This window comes from Lagopus muta, chromosome 7 (genome assembly GCF_023343835.1).
Source record: "Lagopus muta isolate bLagMut1 chromosome 7, bLagMut1 primary, whole genome shotgun sequence".
In the NCBI taxonomy this organism is placed as follows: domain Eukaryota; kingdom Metazoa; phylum Chordata; class Aves; order Galliformes; family Phasianidae; genus Lagopus; species Lagopus muta.
Window position 1 is genome coordinate 2,669,785 of NC_064439.1, and position 18,019 is coordinate 2,687,803.

An 18,019-nucleotide genomic window follows, 5' to 3' on the forward strand; every position below is an offset into this window, starting at 1 on the left:
CTTTGCACACCAGGCTGGTAACAATGCTTCAGCCCTATAGAAATATGCATATTATCAGTCTCTGTAAATATTCTCAAAAAAGATTTCTGGAAAAATCCTCTTGAACCTGGTTAAGTTTTTTGGCCCAAATATCCTGTTTTTCATCCCGAAGGTAAAACCTGGCAGATTTGCTTCTACTTTGGACAGATTATAAAACTCTCTTTCCATGGAAAAGGATGTCATTTTCAATTCTTTCCAAGGCCTCTTCGTTATTTGGGTAGACTTGCCTTCCCATTTAGTTTTCAGTTTTAACAGAAGACTTTTCCTTTCCTGAAAATAGCTCTGCAAAATTGTATATACTTCAGTTTCTTTATGTACCTAAATTGGAAGTACTGTATTGTATTTGTCCCAGAGAGGATCTGGGCCTTTCACCTCTTTTTTTTCCACACAGTATCACCAAGGAAGGTCAAGGATCTGAGAAACACTTAAGACTTCTCATCAGCTGCTCTTAAAATAGGGATAAAAACCTTCCAGACACCAACTGGCATTGCATCAATGACATCGCTGGGTGCTCAGGCACTCAGTCATACCTCCCAACATTAGCTGTCTAAAAGCTAGGTGTTTTGGTTATTTCTAGAGGGGATGGAGAAAGACAGGCAACTCCAGACAGTGATTCATCACATCCACCAAAGATATCTATCTAAGGAAGGATGAATCGCCTTCAGAAGATGCCCATCGTTCTAGAGGGAGGTAAGATGATTTGCTTAGATATTTAAGCATTACATAGCTAAAATTAAGTGAGTGAATTCCATCCACAGAAGTCTGTTAGGGGAGTGTGCTGCTCATCCAATAGAGAGTGCGGATACTGCTCTTTGTGTGCTTGGAAATAGTAGGTGTCCTCATAGATTCTGAGCAAGCCCTATTTTCAAACAAGAGTGTTCCACGTTAGTCAAGTGCTGCCTCAAAGATGAACTGATCTTTCCAATATAACTTTCAGGGAGATGTCTCAAGAGATCCTGAGTCAGTCATACTTAGGGTCATCATGAGACAAAGTCCCACCACATTAGCATGTGCTTTTTGATTGGAATGTTGAGTCCAGTTCCTGGAACATTGTAAGGATGTTTTCTGTTGTTCACTCAGTTGGGCCTATGCACAGTTATACCCAGCCTGTTCCCAGGCACAGTTGTCTATCTTTGCAATCTTGTAAAGCTCCCAGACCAGTATACCAGGAACTGAAATTGGGGTCTTCTCTTTGGAGCTGCTGCCATCCTTAGTGGCCATTTCCCAGACCTATGGGAAGTGCATGAAAAAGTGCTGAGCACCCACTGACCTCCAGGCAACCTGCAGGTAGTGTTCATCTCTCAACCACAACAGTTTTTCTTCACATGGCTAAGCTCTTTTATAAACCTAACTTTGCATCTCCACATGTTTAAACCTCTTCAGAGCTCAGGGGCTGGCTGTGAGAAATGGGAATATTAATATTATGTCAGTGCCCAGAAGGTCTCTGACTATGAGGCAGGCAAAGCTTGTAAGGCATCAGTAGAGGATCTGCCTGTGTTAGTTTAAGCTGGCTGCAAGGCTCTCAGGAGTTGTTCTCTGCCAAAATGAAGCAGTGGAGTCAAATTTGGCAAATACTTCTTGGCAAACCAAAAACACGTTAAAATGTTTGCAACTGGAACTGTAGAATTGGAAGATTTGGGGATATGGTAAAAGAGAAAAGTTTGGTCTAATTTTTATTTTTATTTTTCCCCCGGGATGAAGTATTAAGGGTACTGAAGTTAGAGGCACAGCCCCAAGTTACTGGGAGTCAAACTGGGGCGTGAGCCATGTGAACACCCATGTGAATGTTCTTACCCCCTGGTATATATGAACCGTCTTGCATTTATTGCAGGGTAAGAGCATTCACACGGGCAGTTACCACAAAAAAACTGGCATCTTATTAGTTCACACCCTAACTTACCTCGTGGTAATTTGTTCATGTGCCCATCCCCTAAGGTGCCATTCCCAAAGAGAAGTTGCAGGACGCAATGTCCCCTTTGTACACAGTCAGCAGCTTAGTGGTTAGGGCACTCACCCATGGTATGGGAAAATGAGTTTCATAAGTTTCCTCTCCTTGATTTGAAACAGGAATTTGAACCCAGATTTCTTAAATCTCAGCACCACAGACTAACCAACGCATTATTCTTTTTTTTTACAGAACTACCAAATCAATTATTCACATTGATTGAGTTTTGGCCAACACTGGGGACTCAGCCAGAAACGTGCGAAGCTCGGAGCAGAAGCTCTCAACCTAACACCCATAGTACCTAAGTCCTGGGTGCAGATCAGATAGATACTGTATAGATGGATTTTGCAAATGTTGAAGCCCATTAGGATATACACAAACGTTCTTGCAATGCTGCCTTTGCATGCCCCAAAACCCCATCCAGTTCCTAGCCAAGTTTTGCTACATGTTGTCAGATATATACAAGCCTTAACTGGGTTCCTTCTCTCTCCTGCTATGGGATAAGAGATGGGACTGAGAGATATGCCTATAATTTACATACATTATTAATGTATGTCCCTGATAGCATGTATAATAATGTGCTATGTATAAGCCCAACACAGGAAAGATTCTACCTGTTCTCGGGCTTGATCTCAATCTGTGTGACCCAGCTTGGTGCTTGCACATAGAAAATGAACAGAAATGCTCAAATATTTAGGATAAATACAAGGTTAAGCAGCACCTCCCTGGCATGGAATCAAAGTATGAAGCAATTTGCAGGATCAAGACCTAAATCTTCTGAATCCAAGAACAGGTCAAACTCAAGGGAAATCTAGTCCTGACTTCAACAGAGTTTGGAGCAACCTTTTTGTCTCTTCGACTTAGCTGCCTGTTTCTGTGAGACTTGTGCCTATTCAGCATCTCCCAGAACTTGTGCCAAACAAAGCTCACTTGGCTGGTGGATCCAAATGTCATGAGGGGTCCAGCAGACAGGGAGCAGGATGGCTTGAGCCTTGGCTTCTGCAGGAACCAGCTGTGAGAAATGGAACAAGGTAGCTGAGAGCCTTTCAGGAGTCCATCCCTGCTCCCAGCCTTCCAGTTCCTCCAATGCCACAAAGCACACGTCCTGAAGGACATCCTTCTCCTTGCAAAAGCTCTCCCATTCCACCTCTGCATTTTAAAGAAACTATCAAAGGGTCTGAATTTCACAGAGAAAGAGGCAACACTGACTGGAAATTACACATATGACACCCGAGGTGTCTATATCTATTCCCTCCTGGTCGATCTATATCTATTCCCTCCTGATCCTGAATTATGCCTAACTTAGCAACCAAACAGTTTTAACAGCAAAACCCGTGAGCACCCTTGAAATGTAGGCAGTTAAAAGGATTGTTCACATGACTTCTATCACTCTTCCATTATACTGATCCCAGCACATTCTTCTGGGATCAAAGAAGATCCCAAGCATCTTCCCCGACTTCCTGAACTGTCCAGGAAATTTGAGATGAGCCAAACCTTTCTGCATTCACAGTAACAGACACAGTATGGGAATTTGAAGACTAAACTGCCCAAATGTATGAAGAAGTTTGTGCAGACCTTCTCAGTAAGTTCAGCAGAACCATAGAAATCTCCAACTCACTTAAAAGCTGAGTGAGATCCTTTCTTACATAAAACCTTTGTCACCTTCCACATTCAAAAAATGGAGGTTCTTGAGTTTAAGTTCTTACAAACACCGTATTCAATAATGTCTTTAAATGGAAAACACACAGAAAAAATCAAAGCTAATTCCTCATCACCATGTACCACAGGCATAGGAGAAGGCAATATGAGTTTGTGATTCTTGCTGCAGTTATTTCAGAATTGTGGTTGTTCTTGAGGGTAGTATTTATCACGGTACATAGAATCATAGAATCATGAAGGCTGGAAAAGACCACTAAGATCATTTTGCCCAATCCCACCATGCCCACTAAGCCACATCCTACATCCACCTAGCAGTTCTTTACTGGTTCCAAATATTAGTCCAAATGACTATTTATTTGACCAGTGATGCTTCTGCATGTGTTTCTTGAACAAGCTTTTCCACCGTAAGCTAGCACCACAGCAAACAAAAAGAACAGACTTTTACAGAAACATAAATTCCTTGTCTATGGGGTCCCATAGCTGAGGGATCCATATGAGCTTAAGAAATTGAGAATGATGGAGCTTCAGCATTTGACCTAACCTAGAAGCCAGCCACCCAGGCAGTCATCTTATTCTATCACCAGCACAGAGACCAGCTGCTACAGAGAGTCATTACGTTGGCAGTGCGATTGGCATCCTGGGTAGGTCTGGTAAATCACAGTGAGGAAGTGTCAGTTTTCATTCACTGACTAGAAAAGGAACTTAGATGATTACTTCAGATGAGATGTCCAGTTCTGACATGGGGTAGGATGTGCTCAGCATGACTGAAGTACAAAAGTGTTGTGTACATCCCTACAGCACAGTGAACAAACTGAAACTCTTCGCTCATGATCTCTGTCATACAGACTCGTGAGTGTCCTGCTGCCCTGGCTGTTGTCCTCACTCCAGTGGTTTTGCAAACAGTGAGTCAAAGTCAGTCTAGCACAGCTCTTCTGTATTCCAGTCTCTGCTCCATCACCCCATGCTGCACATTGGCATGGGATTTGTGCAGCCTGCCTCTGCTAGAAACTATCAGAAAAAGTCATTCCTCTTTTTTTTTTTCCTTCTCATCTATCCAGGTCACCAAGATATTTCTTTAGGCTTGTGTAGGGCAGAGGACAAAGATGGCCAGAGGTCTCATGTCCTAAGGAAGTGTTTTACCCTAGGTTATCTTTTCCCCTGGTTTAACACAGTGTTTACAATTCATTACACAGTCAAGGTCTTGCATCTTGTCCTACCCTTCTTGTACTAAAAATGGACATAACTGGGCTCTTCCATGCAGGTACCCAGACAAGAGCCTGTATTGGCCTGCAAAAAAATCTGTTGTTGGAGAACAGGTCCAAAGTTCTCAATTTGTTTCGGATGTGTGCCAATGTCTGAGGCGGTAGGAGTTACCACTAACAGCACTGTTGGTGGCAGACGCTACAGGTAGATTAGCTGAGATGTATTTGTGGCTGCAAATGCATGCCAGACTATATAACCCTTGAATTAGTTTCCATCCCACAGTTTGGAAAGTCTGCTGGTAGACGTTGCAGTTTAGTAATCGTAATAGTTGTAATAGTAGTTGTAATAGTAGTGGAACTGTTAGAATGCTGTGCTGCCAACACACTGCTTTATATTACAATTGAAATGGAACCTTTCACTCACCAGGAGACTTGAGATCTCACAATGCATCAGTGGGACAGATGGACTCACTGCTCCTTTCTATCACAGACTTCCCATATGCCTGTGGGCAAGTTACACCAAGGATTGCAGTGGGCACTGAATTAGCATTTCCCTGTCTGATTCCTAATCTTCTGCTAATGTGTCTTATCTATTCTCTTTCAGCTCAGATGTTTGCCCCCATCTGTCTGGTCCATATTACTCTTTCAGGCCAAAGCTCACTCCCACAGCACCCTTGGTCTCCTGATGTTAGTGACTTTCAAGTTTTGCAATCAATCTGCTAATATCCATGACCTGACCTGTTAGAAAAACACTGTGATCCAGTAAACTCCTTCCTCATCCAGCTGATATTATTGTTAGCAATGACTCAGTGCTAACTACCTCTCCTACCCATCGCTTCTTTGTGGCTGTGATTTAACCCAGCCTGTGGCACTTGAGGGTGAATGAGATGATTTCTGGGCTGAATGATTTAATGACGGTAGAAGTTGTTGCACCTATTATTGCAGACCCACAGTGGGATGTATCTCAACTAGCCTAAGGTGCCTAACAGTTAGACGGTTATATCTGTGCTGTTCACCTTCTTTCCTCTGTGAAGAGAGGTGAGCAATTCAGCAAAGCAGCAAAGCTAATCCACTTTCTCCTACATTCAGAATGAGCTCAAGGTATTCATGGACGCTGCAAACCCTGGACAAGGGGCAGCTCAGTAAAATCAGTTGATTGCTCAGGTTGCAGCAGTGCACTCAACACGTTTCAGGCATAAAACAGGAATTATACATCTAAGTAGCCCTGCACTTCACTTCTGCCTTTTTTCCATGTAGCTCCATTGCTTTGTTTTAGCACTTCCCCCAGCAATTCTTTCCATATGGTAGCCAAGCCATGCCTTTGCTAATGTTGCCCTGGAGATCAGGCTGCCATTTTCTCCCTAGCTTGACACTATTTGTAAATAGGAGTGTCACAAGGCCTTGAAAAAGGCAGCACACTCTTCAAGCCAGCTGGTGGACTGGATAGGCCAGACTGGAAGGAAGGTCAGATTCCTCACTAGCAGAAAAAATGTAGTGTATCAACATAGACATCAATGCACACATCAAAATACCTATAGCCCATACTCCTAGCACCTGACATCAAGAGGGCACTGCTCCCAGAGCCTACAGAATGGCTCACCATTGGCATTACAAAGCTGACACAGGAGGAGAGACAGCACTCCTGTGTTATGCAAGGTCAAAGCCAGGTGCCCTGCTCTCCTGGTATGGATTGGTAAGGTAAAGTCTTTCAGAACAAATGCACCGGCTCTGCTCTTCTTATGGAAGAATGTGCCAGAGAATGATACTTCATAAGAAATCTCTTTAAATGCCTTTCTACTATATGGGAATTTTTATAAACTCTTCCATACCAGTGTGCAATGCAACACCAGGTCTTTAAGTGACAGATTTCTATAGGTATTTCAATCTCTAAAAACGTAAAGAACTGCCTACTGGGATTTAGAAAACAGTCTTCCAATGGGAATATCCTCTTAACTTTCTACATATCTATCTGGATCACTGAGTACACGCTTTTAGGAGTGGAATCAGAGAGAAAAAAAAGGAGCTGAATTCATCTATATAAAATGAGATATGTTCATCTGACCTCATCATCCAGGATCCTGTTGCAGGCAATGGTGAGAAAACTGGCACAGCTGGGGAGTGATTCATCCCATCCAAAGGAGAATGCCTAACATATGTCAGATGAGTCGCATCCTATTTCTCACTGATAACTCTAAAGGAAACTTGGCTAGAGACTGCTAAATATGAGAGATTCTCCTCCAAAAGGGACAGAGATCAAACCTCGATCTCCCAGAATCACAGAATGGCTTAAGTTGGAAGAAATCATCTGGTTCTAACACCCATTAAACAGATTTTCATGCCTCTAAAGGAACAGTGGGCCTCCCAGTAAATTCTCCAGACCTTATTTGATGGTGACATTCAATCACTTTTCACTGGGCTTTGGACAGGATCTCACCTGTCCAGCAAGATCTTAGACTGCCTCACACCTTCCCAGTTAATACAGTCCTGTGAAAAATAGAAATGTTCCCTTACGTGTGTCCTCAGATTGCCAGGATTTGGAGTTGCTCTCTGTCATGCCACACAACAGTGTCTAGCAACAGGCTCTATTGTTGCTCTTCTGGGGACAGAGGGAAAAACTGAATGGTGGGCTTGGCAGCTGTTCAAGGAGTTTCGTTCCTGCCTTCCCATCCCTTAGCAAATATCTCTATTAGACAAGGTGCACTCTTCTGGTAGCTGAAGAAACTCCTGCTCTGCTCATTGCTGCTTGGCTTTGTTCCTGGCTATAGCAGAAGTGGTTTCTGCCTTTTCTCACTGCTGTGTCCCAGAGTGGCAATTCTGTGGAATAACAGCAGATTCCTTGGCAGCCTGAGTATGCCTAACCTCTGCCATTAAAACTGTGTCTTCTAAAAGAGATGGGAAGGAAATCTGAAACTGGAAACGTGAAATTCAGACTGGGAAAAGAGAAAGGATTTGGTTTCAGAGAACTGAAAGTAAAGCAAAGCCAGACAAACTCTTTGAAATGCAGATTCAGCTCTTAAGGAATGACTGTGTCCTCTGCTGACACGACTAGATGGAGATGCAAGAATGCCATTTTGAATCTTATTTTTCAAGTTTTCAATTGACCTCCCATTGCATCAATGACCTGTGGATGTGGTTGGAAGATAGAAGGCTCTAGGTGTGTTTGACAGCAGAAGATAAAGATCTGGGGAAGATGTATTTGTGCTCCAGAGTGTGCTGGATTAGAAGCTGGATCAAACGTGTTACAGAGCCACAAAACATTCAAGCTACTTAGGCTTTCAGCAATGGTGCTGAGACATGGCAGCATATAAGACAGGGTGAAACTTCTGAGGATAGGGTTGGTTTTAGTCTGGAAGGCATGCACGTTGCTGTGTATGATCAGATCACCGAAGGACCCACTCTAGTATACCAGTAAGCACTGTGCACCAAGCAGCTTATTAAAATAGATGGAGAAAATAAAGTCCAAGACTTGATTTTAGGCATGTTTTAGCCAGGCAATGATAATTAGCAATGGAAAGTGCAAACGAAGCCAAAAGCACCTGGCTTGGATGGAGACATCCGAATTGCAGACATGTAATGAATAAAGTTAATTCCACCTTGTGACTTCACTCAGCTGCCTGCAGATAGGCATCAAGAGCAACTGAGATGCTGTAGGGTTTACTTGATTGGCTTCCATCTGCTGCTCAAAAAGAAGCATGGCATCTCTGGATCTTATACGATCCCCTCCAGGCCAGTGAGGACTAACAGGATGCCATCAGGCATCTGAACTGAAAGTAGACACTTACACTTGGGCACCTGATGGAAAACCAGGCATCTTCACTTTGGGATTAGACGCCTTTCCTGCAAGACAAGCTTCAACTGAACACTAGGATTGATGCATGGGGAAGGGCTGAGCTTCATATCCTGTGACAGACACGGGGTCAGGCTAGAAATGTGGAGGTCTCCCATGATCTGAGCTCAAAGAACCCCTGAGGCGCACTCTGAGCCTCTGAGGAAAATCTGACTTCCCTCCATAGAAGAGGGGAAACGGCCATCCCAGATACCTGGGACACCTTGTGAGGTCTGTGAGAGGGGAACTAGCCCACACACGGACGTGACCTTGTGGTGAAGCTTCAGAAAGATGCAATGAGAGAAAAAGCATTTTGCACCAATACAGTCTGGGAAGAAGAACAAGCACACTGGAAAAGATTAACAGCATCCCTGCAAAAAGCAAACAAACAAACAAAAAACACTATATCATAAAAAGCACAACTCACTGTCATCGATACCACTACAGAAACTGTGATGATGAGACCAAAGGCACCTTGAACTCTTTGATGGCCTGGGCTCTACAAATGCAAAGTGCTCTCCTGGGTATCAGCAACATCCAAGTGGGAAAGAGCCTTCGAATATGCAGGTGGCAAACAAGGGGAAGAGACAAACAGTGTCTTTGTGATGCATAACGCTCTCTCCAGGCTTAAAGGCCATTTTTAACGGCAGTGCCCTATGTTAGGAGTTCAAAACAAGGGAGTTAACATATTGGTTCCTTTTCCCTCCCTTTGTTTTTTTTTTTTTTTGCAAGCACTGGTAGAATTTGGAGTGAACTGGTGAGCTGCTGATTTTTTACGTGTTGTGCTTAGGTTATAACAGAATTTAAAGCAAACCAGCAAACCTTGCCACTTTTAAAGGGGCAGAAGGGAAGAAAATTGGTGTGAGTGATCCAGGATGGAAACATTTGACAGAAGAGGAGTAACCTTGGGACTGACCCAACAAAACCCTGGCTGTTGGGGGAGGCCCTCCCTGGATACAGTCTGCTGTCCTGCTGAATTGATGTGGATCTTCTGGACCCTGGGTCTTCATTTGGCTCTCAGAGGTGCCAGAAGAGCAGAGGTGCTATTAGTGAATCAGTATCAGCACAGCCTTGGGCTGTGCTACATCCAGCCTTATCTGAGCACAGCACATGGACAAGATACATGTGGGCAAGATACTTCTCCCTCTCCTATTTCCCCTCAACTTCCACTGTGTTTCAGGGCTTTTTTACTGGCACCATCACTGTGACACCAGCCCCACCTGACTGGGCAGAAAGCACCAAACTTCACCATTCCCAAAAACGTTCTGGGTCTATCTGTGCCTAGAAAGCTGTTCCCTGTCTCTGCAGTGAACATCTCCAGATGTACATGTTTCTCTTCTCCAATCCCAGGTCTGTCTAGGGGATTCCTCAGTGCACTCACTGCAGAAACCCAGCTGTCCAAATGGAACTCCTGTGACTCAGAGCCAGGAGGATTCCCTCTGTAACACACTTGTGCAATGCTCCTTAAGTGCAGTCATTATGCTGTATAAAAAGTCCTACGGAACGTGGCTAGGATATTTGAATCATGCACTCAAGTGACACGAGCAAGGGAACATTTCCCTGAGAAATGCCAGTGCTGAGCAAGGTGGAAGTGGGTCTGTGGACACACAGCTGTTCTATTGGGCTTTTCTCACCTTCTTGTAAACACAAAAGTAACACATCGGCTCCTGGTGAGGCCTCCTACAGAACATCATCCTTTCTCTGCTGCTCTGAGCCGAATTAGCTCATTGCAGTTGTAGGAAAAGGGGTTTGAGCTGGTAGAAGATCCCATCATTTGGGATGGTGATACCAGCCTCGTTTCTCCTGGCACATCCAGGGCAAGAGCAGCAATCTTTGTCTTTCCTTTCCTAAAAGAGACCACAGACTCAAAGTAAAATCTAAGGTTTCTCTGGCCTGACTCTTGAGAGATCAGTCAAAATGTCTGATTATTTTTTTTTTTTTCCAGACAGAAAGCAGGGATGGTGACCATTTCCAAGCTCTAAGCCAGGTTGGATGGGGCTCTATGCAACCTGATCTAGTGCTTGATTCACTGGTTGGCAACCCTGCCCACAGCAGGGGTTTGGAACAAGACGATTTTGAGGTCTCTTGCAACCCAGGTCATTCTATGATTCTGTGATAAATTTCCAAGGCCTAGTTTTACAGCTTAGTATGGAAAATGCCATGTGCATGGGTGAAATGTTACATCAAGGTGGCACGAGAGCTGGGAGAGGAGGATGGGACTACCTATGACATTAACATCTACTGTCCCTAAGCAACCAGCTCTCTACTCTGCCTCACGCTGTGCGCTGCAATAGCACCCATGAACATGGAAACTGTGCAGAAAGGTCTTTAGAAAGAAGAAGAAAAGATCTGCCTTCCCTTGGTGAACCAGACAAGTGAACGTCTTGGTGGTACAACCAGCCCTGCCAGGCAGTGCTAACAGAGATCCAGGAAAGGACCTTTAAAGTCTTCTGCTTTCGCTTACCTATCTGTAAAATGGTTATAAGAAACAGAAAATCAGAGAATCAGAGAATTATTTGAGTTGGAAAGGACATTAAAGGCCTTCTAGTCCTGCAGTGAACAGGGGCACCTACAGCTCCTTGTCCTACCACAACAGACCCTGCTAAAGAGTCTGTCCCCTTCCTTCTCACAGCCTTCCTTCTCTGAGCCTGTCCTCATAGGGGAGCTGCTCCATCCCTTGGACTAATTTTGTGGCCCTCTTCTGAATGTGTTCTAACAGGTCCATGTCTCTCCCTCACTGAGGACACCACATCTGGACACATCTTTTACCTTTCTGGACACTTACCAGTGCCTAAGCCATATTACTAAGTGTTCCATGGTTTTCAGATGAGATGTCTTAGAGGTGTTCAAAGGTATGTAAAGGATGTGTTTTGACTGTAGAACTACCTGAAAAGGGCTGGGAAGCAAAATAATTCACATTTCTTTATTCTTTGTTAGAAAAAGCTTTCTTTTCTTGAGCCAATGCTTTGGTCCAATGCCTTTGCATGCTACACCTCAAGCACAAACCAGGCAGGAGCAGTTTCCTACTACTGATATTGATGCAGAAAGGTCTCCTCAGTGCCCTCTATGCCCATTGCTGCTTGGGTGCAAATCACCCCTGCTATGCTTAGGAATATCCAAGATGATAGGAGAGTTGATATCTGAGAAAAGGCTAAAGCATCATTCTGTGATGACGCACTGTCTGGCAGAAAGGGGCCATGTAAGATACTGTTGTAACATAGGTGTTACATATATATAAAGGCAATTCCCAACCCTTGGGGCAAGGGTGGGAGAGGAGAGCATGTAGAGGGATTGCACCACATACAACCACCTCTGCAGAGGAGCATGACAGCTGTTTAACATCACACTGCAACCTGCTGCAGTAGCAGAGGAATTGAAGATGAATACCACTGCCTTGGAAATGTGAAAATCCTCAGCTCGAGTTAATGGATCAGAGGAAGAAGGGGTAGATGCAATTCATGTTTCTGAGCTCTACAGCTTGCTTTAGGAGCTCTGATGTCAACCTGCTTGGCTCATGCTGTCCCTTGGGTGACCTTCCATGGCTCTGCCTTCCTCCCGGTTAACGAGGAATGATCATTTCTCACTTAACGTGCTCGCTCTCTGCCAAACCTAAGCTTTGGTTTCTCAAATGTGGAGCCTGCCAAGACTCAGCTCCATTCTCTAGGATTTGTCATGAAAAAAAAAAAAAAGGAATTGTGTTTTTCATGGGATCCAGAGCTCAGCTTGGCTTTCACTGCATCCCAGTGCAAATGAGGGGCTGTTTCCCTCACCCTAAGGTGGAGAAATGCCAGGAGAGACCTGAAACATGGCACAAACTAGGACTTCATCCATGCATTGCTCTTCCTGCAGTGTTGCCATTCAGCTCTCAGGGACACATTCAGCTGTTGCACCTGCATACTGCTGGAATAATTCTTCCAGCATATCTTCCCAATGGTGAGGCTGCCCTTCCACCCTGCTCCCATAAGTCCATATTTCTTGAAGCACAAGGAATAGGAATGGAAAAACATAATGAATCACTTTTTCAAAGCCTTCTGGGTTGCAAAATGGCTACTATAGAAAATCACCAGCTTTGGCCAGTCTCATCCTACATGGATGATTCAACCAACAGTGCTGCTTTAACCACTCTTGGACAACGAGAAATAAGAAGCTAAAATCAATGGGAAAAGAGGTGGAAGTTAGGAAAACATCCTGAACACATATCCTTCTTGTCCATCTTCAGTGATGCTGCTTTCACTCAGCTCCTAGCTGTTACTGCTCATCTCTTAACCCAGTTTATTAGGAGGCCAGTGCCATCCCACCTCACTTAGGTGGTACAGAGAGCAGCAGATGAGATGGGAGCTCCACCAGATCTCACCTATCAACCTCTGATACTTTTATCTCTCCACTTCGTGGCTGGACAAGGTGCCCTTAGTGATCCTTTCCAACCTTAGTGATCCTAGGATATCTCACGTGGGGCTTCCAGTTCACCCCAACCAGTTCACATTGCATCAACCTGCATCCCACCATTCTTCCTGAATCAAACCCTTCTTCCTCCCGAGCCATTTCTGCACTCTCTGGCTGTCCCTGAACCAAGTCTGACCTCATGCCATCTGCTAAGAAACAAAATATATACGCATTTCTTCCACTACTTGTGCAGCCAGCCAGTTAAGGCAATGCAAGTTAGCTGGGAAAAGCTGTAACACTGTGGTGCCTCCACTTGTGTCTGGACCCCAGCAGGATGGGGGACATCTAATCCTCTCTGCTCATGAATTCTGCTTCTGCATTTCCTAATTCTCCTTCCTCTCTCTCTTCTCTTATTTTGAGGCAAACAAGAGCACTGAGATTTGAAATAAACACGGGCTTATCGTTATTATTTTGCTATTGATCTGAATGCAGGAGAGCCTTCAGGGGCTGCTTTAAGTGGCACAGCGCAGTGCAGTGCAGTGCTGGGGAAAGTCCCATGGAGTGCCGGTACCGCAATAAATCACGCTGGCACGTCCCTGCAAACTTAACTTACAACCTCAGTCCCAACAGCACCCGCCTCCCTGTCACCCGATCTGTCCTACGTTATTCCCAAATCCCATTTCTTCCCTTTCTGAAAGCACGTTATTTAGGAACTGCCTGTTTTTAGGAAGCTCTAGCAGCTTTGCCCCCACATCGTCACTAAAGGATGCAGGCAGAGCACAGCAGCTCGGGGGGATTTTTTCCCTTTTTCTCCATGTTTTCTCTTCTCTTATTCTACATTCCCTCCCTACAGACCGGGGGCTGTGCAGAGCCCACCCAGCACTGCACAGCCCCATTTTGAGCAGGTGCTTCTATGCCACAGTGGGAATGGCAACTCGAACGGCACAGCCGAGCAGGGGGCTCTGCTTGGAGGCAATTACAGTAACAGCCACATGCCTGCTTGCTCCCCCTGACAGATACATGCCTGGTGTTTCCCCCAGTTTCTTTCCTCTGGGAGAATAATTAACCAAACCCTACAGGGGAGCATCGTTTCTCAGTCCCTGGTTTTGCTCAAGCTGGGAGCAGAGCGAGCATCCATCGCTCTGCGCACGTTGGGGTGAGGTTATGTTTTAATTAGGAACTCTCATTCATAGGGGGGACAATTTGGGGATGGGGGATGAGGGATATTCTGCCCCGAGCAGTCATGTGGCTGTGAGCAGATGCTGGGGAGGCTTTAAAAAGTGATGTTTGAGGAGAGGTGTCTGTTGCTTGCACTCCCCGAGTGAAACATTTCTGGCTCTGTACTCCCTACCAAAAGTGAATAAAAAATAGTGAAAATGTGTAATAATAATAACAAAAAAAGGGAAAACGGAAGAAAAAAGGACAGCTTTCAATTCAAATAAAAGAAAGATAGGCTGTCGATTTTCTAAACTGAGTAGACTGGAAGCGAGCTGTCCTTGCAGAGCACAACGATTTGGAGGAAGAGGACTGCACTCCCACCGCTATGATCTGAACGGGGCTGTCCCGAGTGCCCCCACGCAGCCCTCGGCCCCTTCACACCCCCCCCCGAGTACCCCCAGGTCCGGCCAAGGGGCGGCTGCGGGTTTTACGTCTCGTTTTGATGATAAATAAACTGGGACAGGAATGTACACGGAGGGAAAAGACAGCAGCAAGCGGAACAGCGCCCGGCCCGACTCCCCCATCCCTACCCCGAACCTTCGCATTTCCATCGCCTGAAGGGATTTTGCTCTCTTTGCAAGATAAACGTCTAAAACCGCCGGACGGCACCGAGTGAAAGGATGAGAAGGAGGGGTGGGGTGGGGGGAATAGAAAAATATAGAGAGGGAAGGGGAAAAAGCATCACCGCTTCGGTCCCCCCGCACACAGCCGATGTGCGCTCGGACCAACTCCTGTCCCTTGTGCCCCCCCGGCCCCACCCCGAACCCCACGAGCTGCGGGCTCTGCCCCTCGCCGGGTGACAGGGGAATATTTATGTTGGTATTGGAGGAATGCGCTTCCTTCTCCAATCAGGAATGCAACCGGAGTTTCTAATTATAAGTTAGACGGTGGCTGGGAATAAAAGATCGTTTTTTAATGACTCCCGTCCAGGTGCTGCTCTTTCTGCCTGTCTTCCCAAGAGCGCATTTGCATTTTATGGCCTCTCTCCCATCCCAACGATTTCCCTCTGCTCTCAGACATACCTGACATAGTTGCAGGGACTCTGCCTTCAACGCACCGCGCTCAGCGCACCCGAAACCCTCTCCCTCCTTTAGAGGCGCGTCAAAAGAACAGCCGAGATAGATATAAATGTATCTATACATACACACACACACATTCCGCCGGTGCTCAGCAGCACCTCCCCAGCTCCATCCCCGAGCTCGGTCCCTCCGCGGGCTCACCCCGATCTCCCCCCCCATCCCAACAGCCTCCAAACACCGTCGGACCGCTCCGCACCCGCGCAGCCGCCGGAGGAGCGCAGAACTCTCTTTGCGCCTTCCCCTCTCCGCTCTCCCTCCCTTGTCTAAGGGCTTCCCTCAGCCCAATTACCTCCGCGGGGTAATTAGAGCAGATCGTGCAGTTACATGCCTTGCCCAGCACCATTTGCTTTTTTTTTTTTTTTTTCTTTTGGTAGGGGAGAGAATAATAATAAAAAAAAGCTTTCTTAAAGGCGTAGGGTGAGGAAAAAGAACCCGAAAATGCCTTTTTTTTTTTTTTTTTTTTTTTTTTTTTTTTTTACCCCAGTTGGGACCGCGCAACTTTCCGCTGCCTTCCGCGCAGGTCGCTGTGCCCCTCTCACCTCTTTCTTCCCATTCATTCCCTGCATATCCTTTAAAGCGAAGGGGGGAAAAGACATCTTTCCATCCTCTGCCCCCCCCTTCCTTCCACCTGACTGGCTCGAAATCACCTTGAAATGCTCATGTCAACTTGTATCATTATCTCTTTAATTCAGGCAGCGCCTTTTGTTCTGCACAGGAGAGGATCAAAGCGCTTTAAAAAAAAAAAAAAAAAAAAAAAAAAAAACAACCGAAAAAAACCCCAACACACGCAGAAGAACTTTCCGATCGCTCCCGCTCTGCTACAGAGGGAGAAGGAGAGCTCAGGTATAACCCAGTCAAAATAAACAAAGCGAATGCATAAATAAAAGAGGTGAAATGCAGGTTCTAAGAACTTGCTGGCGCTGGAACAATCCCACCTCCTTTAGCTGAGTGGCAACGAAAGGAGAATTTCAAGTCACGGTGAGCGCAAGGGGTTGCAGAGTAAAGCAGAGGAGGGGAAAATAAATGAAAATGAGAGGAAAAAAAAAACACGCGCACACACACACACACAAAACAACAACGAAGAAGAAGAATAAAACTTACCACCAGATTGGGTAACTTGACAGAGCCTGACTCAACCCACAGAGAAACAGGAAATATCCAAAAGAGGCCATTGATGAAAAGTTGTCTTTTTTTTTTTCTCCTTTTTTTTTTTTTTTTTTTTCCTCCTCTCTTTAAACCGGAGTTGCCAAAACTTTCCTTTCTTCCGAGGCGGGATGATTATTTTAATAATAGAATAATAACAATCATTTATTCTTTCCTTCCTTTCCCCCCCCCCCCCCACCACCACCACCAAAAAAAAAAAAAAAAAAAAAAAAAAAAAAAAAAAAAAAAAAAAAAAAGGAAGAAGTCAAATGAAGTGAACTCGACCCGACCAGGTAAAATCCTCTCTCTCTTCTTTCTCCCTTCCTCTGCTAACTCTCAAGGAAAAAAAAAAAAAAAAAAAAAAAAAATCTCGGAGAGGTAAAAAAAAAAAAAAGAAAAAAAAAAAAAACCCTTCTCTCAGCCAAAGCACTGAAGGCAAATATTAAAAAAAGAAAAAAAAAAAAAAAAAAAAAAAAAAAGTTTGAAGTAGCTCTCTTAAAAAGGACCCAATCAGCACTTATTGCCAAAGGGAGAATTCTGATGCTTTGGCTTGTTCTGTCAATCAGGAGCGCGAAGTCAGGAATGAGCTAATTGCGAGGAGATAGTGTTTTAATACTCATTAGGGGGCACGTTGGCCCACAAGCCAAGGGATAAAATGTAGTTTTAAAAAGGGGAAGGAAGATTTAGGGGGTTTAAATAGACAGGGGGGACCCCTGTGGATTTGGGTAGCTATAACAACCTGCCCGGATTTCGCTCCCTGGGTTGAAGTGACTAAAATGCAAAAAAAAAAAAAAAAAAAAAAAAAAAAAAAAAAGTGTGAAGTTGTTGGTTGTTTTTTTTTTTTTTCCCTTTTTAAATCATTATTTTCTCGCGTTCTCCTTCTCGCCGCTCTGCCTTTTCCTCTTCCTCCCCTCCCCACATTTTCAACCAACTTTCTAGAAACTTTGGGTTGGTTTTGTTTTGTTTTGTTTCGTTTTTTTTTTCCCTTTTTCCTCCTTGATTCCCCCCCACCCCCCCCCCCAAAAAAAAAAACAAGAAAAGAAATAGGGCATTTCCCCGCTCCCAAACACACACACACACCCCAACCACACACCCCCCTTCCCCACCACTCCAACCAACCCGAGATCCCACGGCTCCAGCAAAGATCTCTGCTCCAAAATCCTCTTCTTCCACGCAAATCCCAACGGGGTCCATCCACACCATCCCCGTTGCTGCAGTCCCAGCCTGGACTTTGCCACCGCTCCGCCGCAAACGACTTCATCCACCAGATCCACCCCACGGGGCTGCAGTCATTGATCTCTTCTTTCTTTTTGTGTGTTTGTTTGTTTGCTTTTTTTTATTTTCATTTCTCTCTCTCTACGCATCGCCAACCGTTTCTCTCCTTGCGGTGCCGGGGGGAGAGGGGAAGGGGGTGAGTTGGGTTCTGATACCCCTCATGTTTTCATTGGGGGTGGAAAGAAGGAGAAAGCCATCGTTGGGAATATGATTATAAAGACGTAGCTGCTCCGGCCGGGGTGTGCGCTTC

The 18,019-nt window shown here is 45.1% G+C and overlaps 1 protein-coding gene across 2 annotated transcripts in view; it reads right to left on the reverse strand.

Annotated features, from left to right (window-relative positions):
• WNT3A (Wnt family member 3A) overlaps window positions 1-17,726 on the reverse strand; it is an 83,558-nt gene extending 65,832 nt beyond the window's left edge. Inside the window, exon 1 of one of the 2 annotated variants that reach the window (XM_048951648.1) lies at window positions 17,626-17,726. Coding sequence is in view for 1 of the 2 variants with exons in the window: in XM_048951647.1 (XP_048807604.1) it covers window positions 16,453-16,523 (71 nt within the window). In the remaining variant the exon portion in view is untranslated. Of the gene's footprint in view, window positions 1-16,452; window positions 16,524-17,625 lie in introns of those variants that run through there. The other variant, XM_048951647.1, reaches the window with a different exon arrangement.
• Window positions 17,727-18,019: the final 293 nt, after the last annotated feature.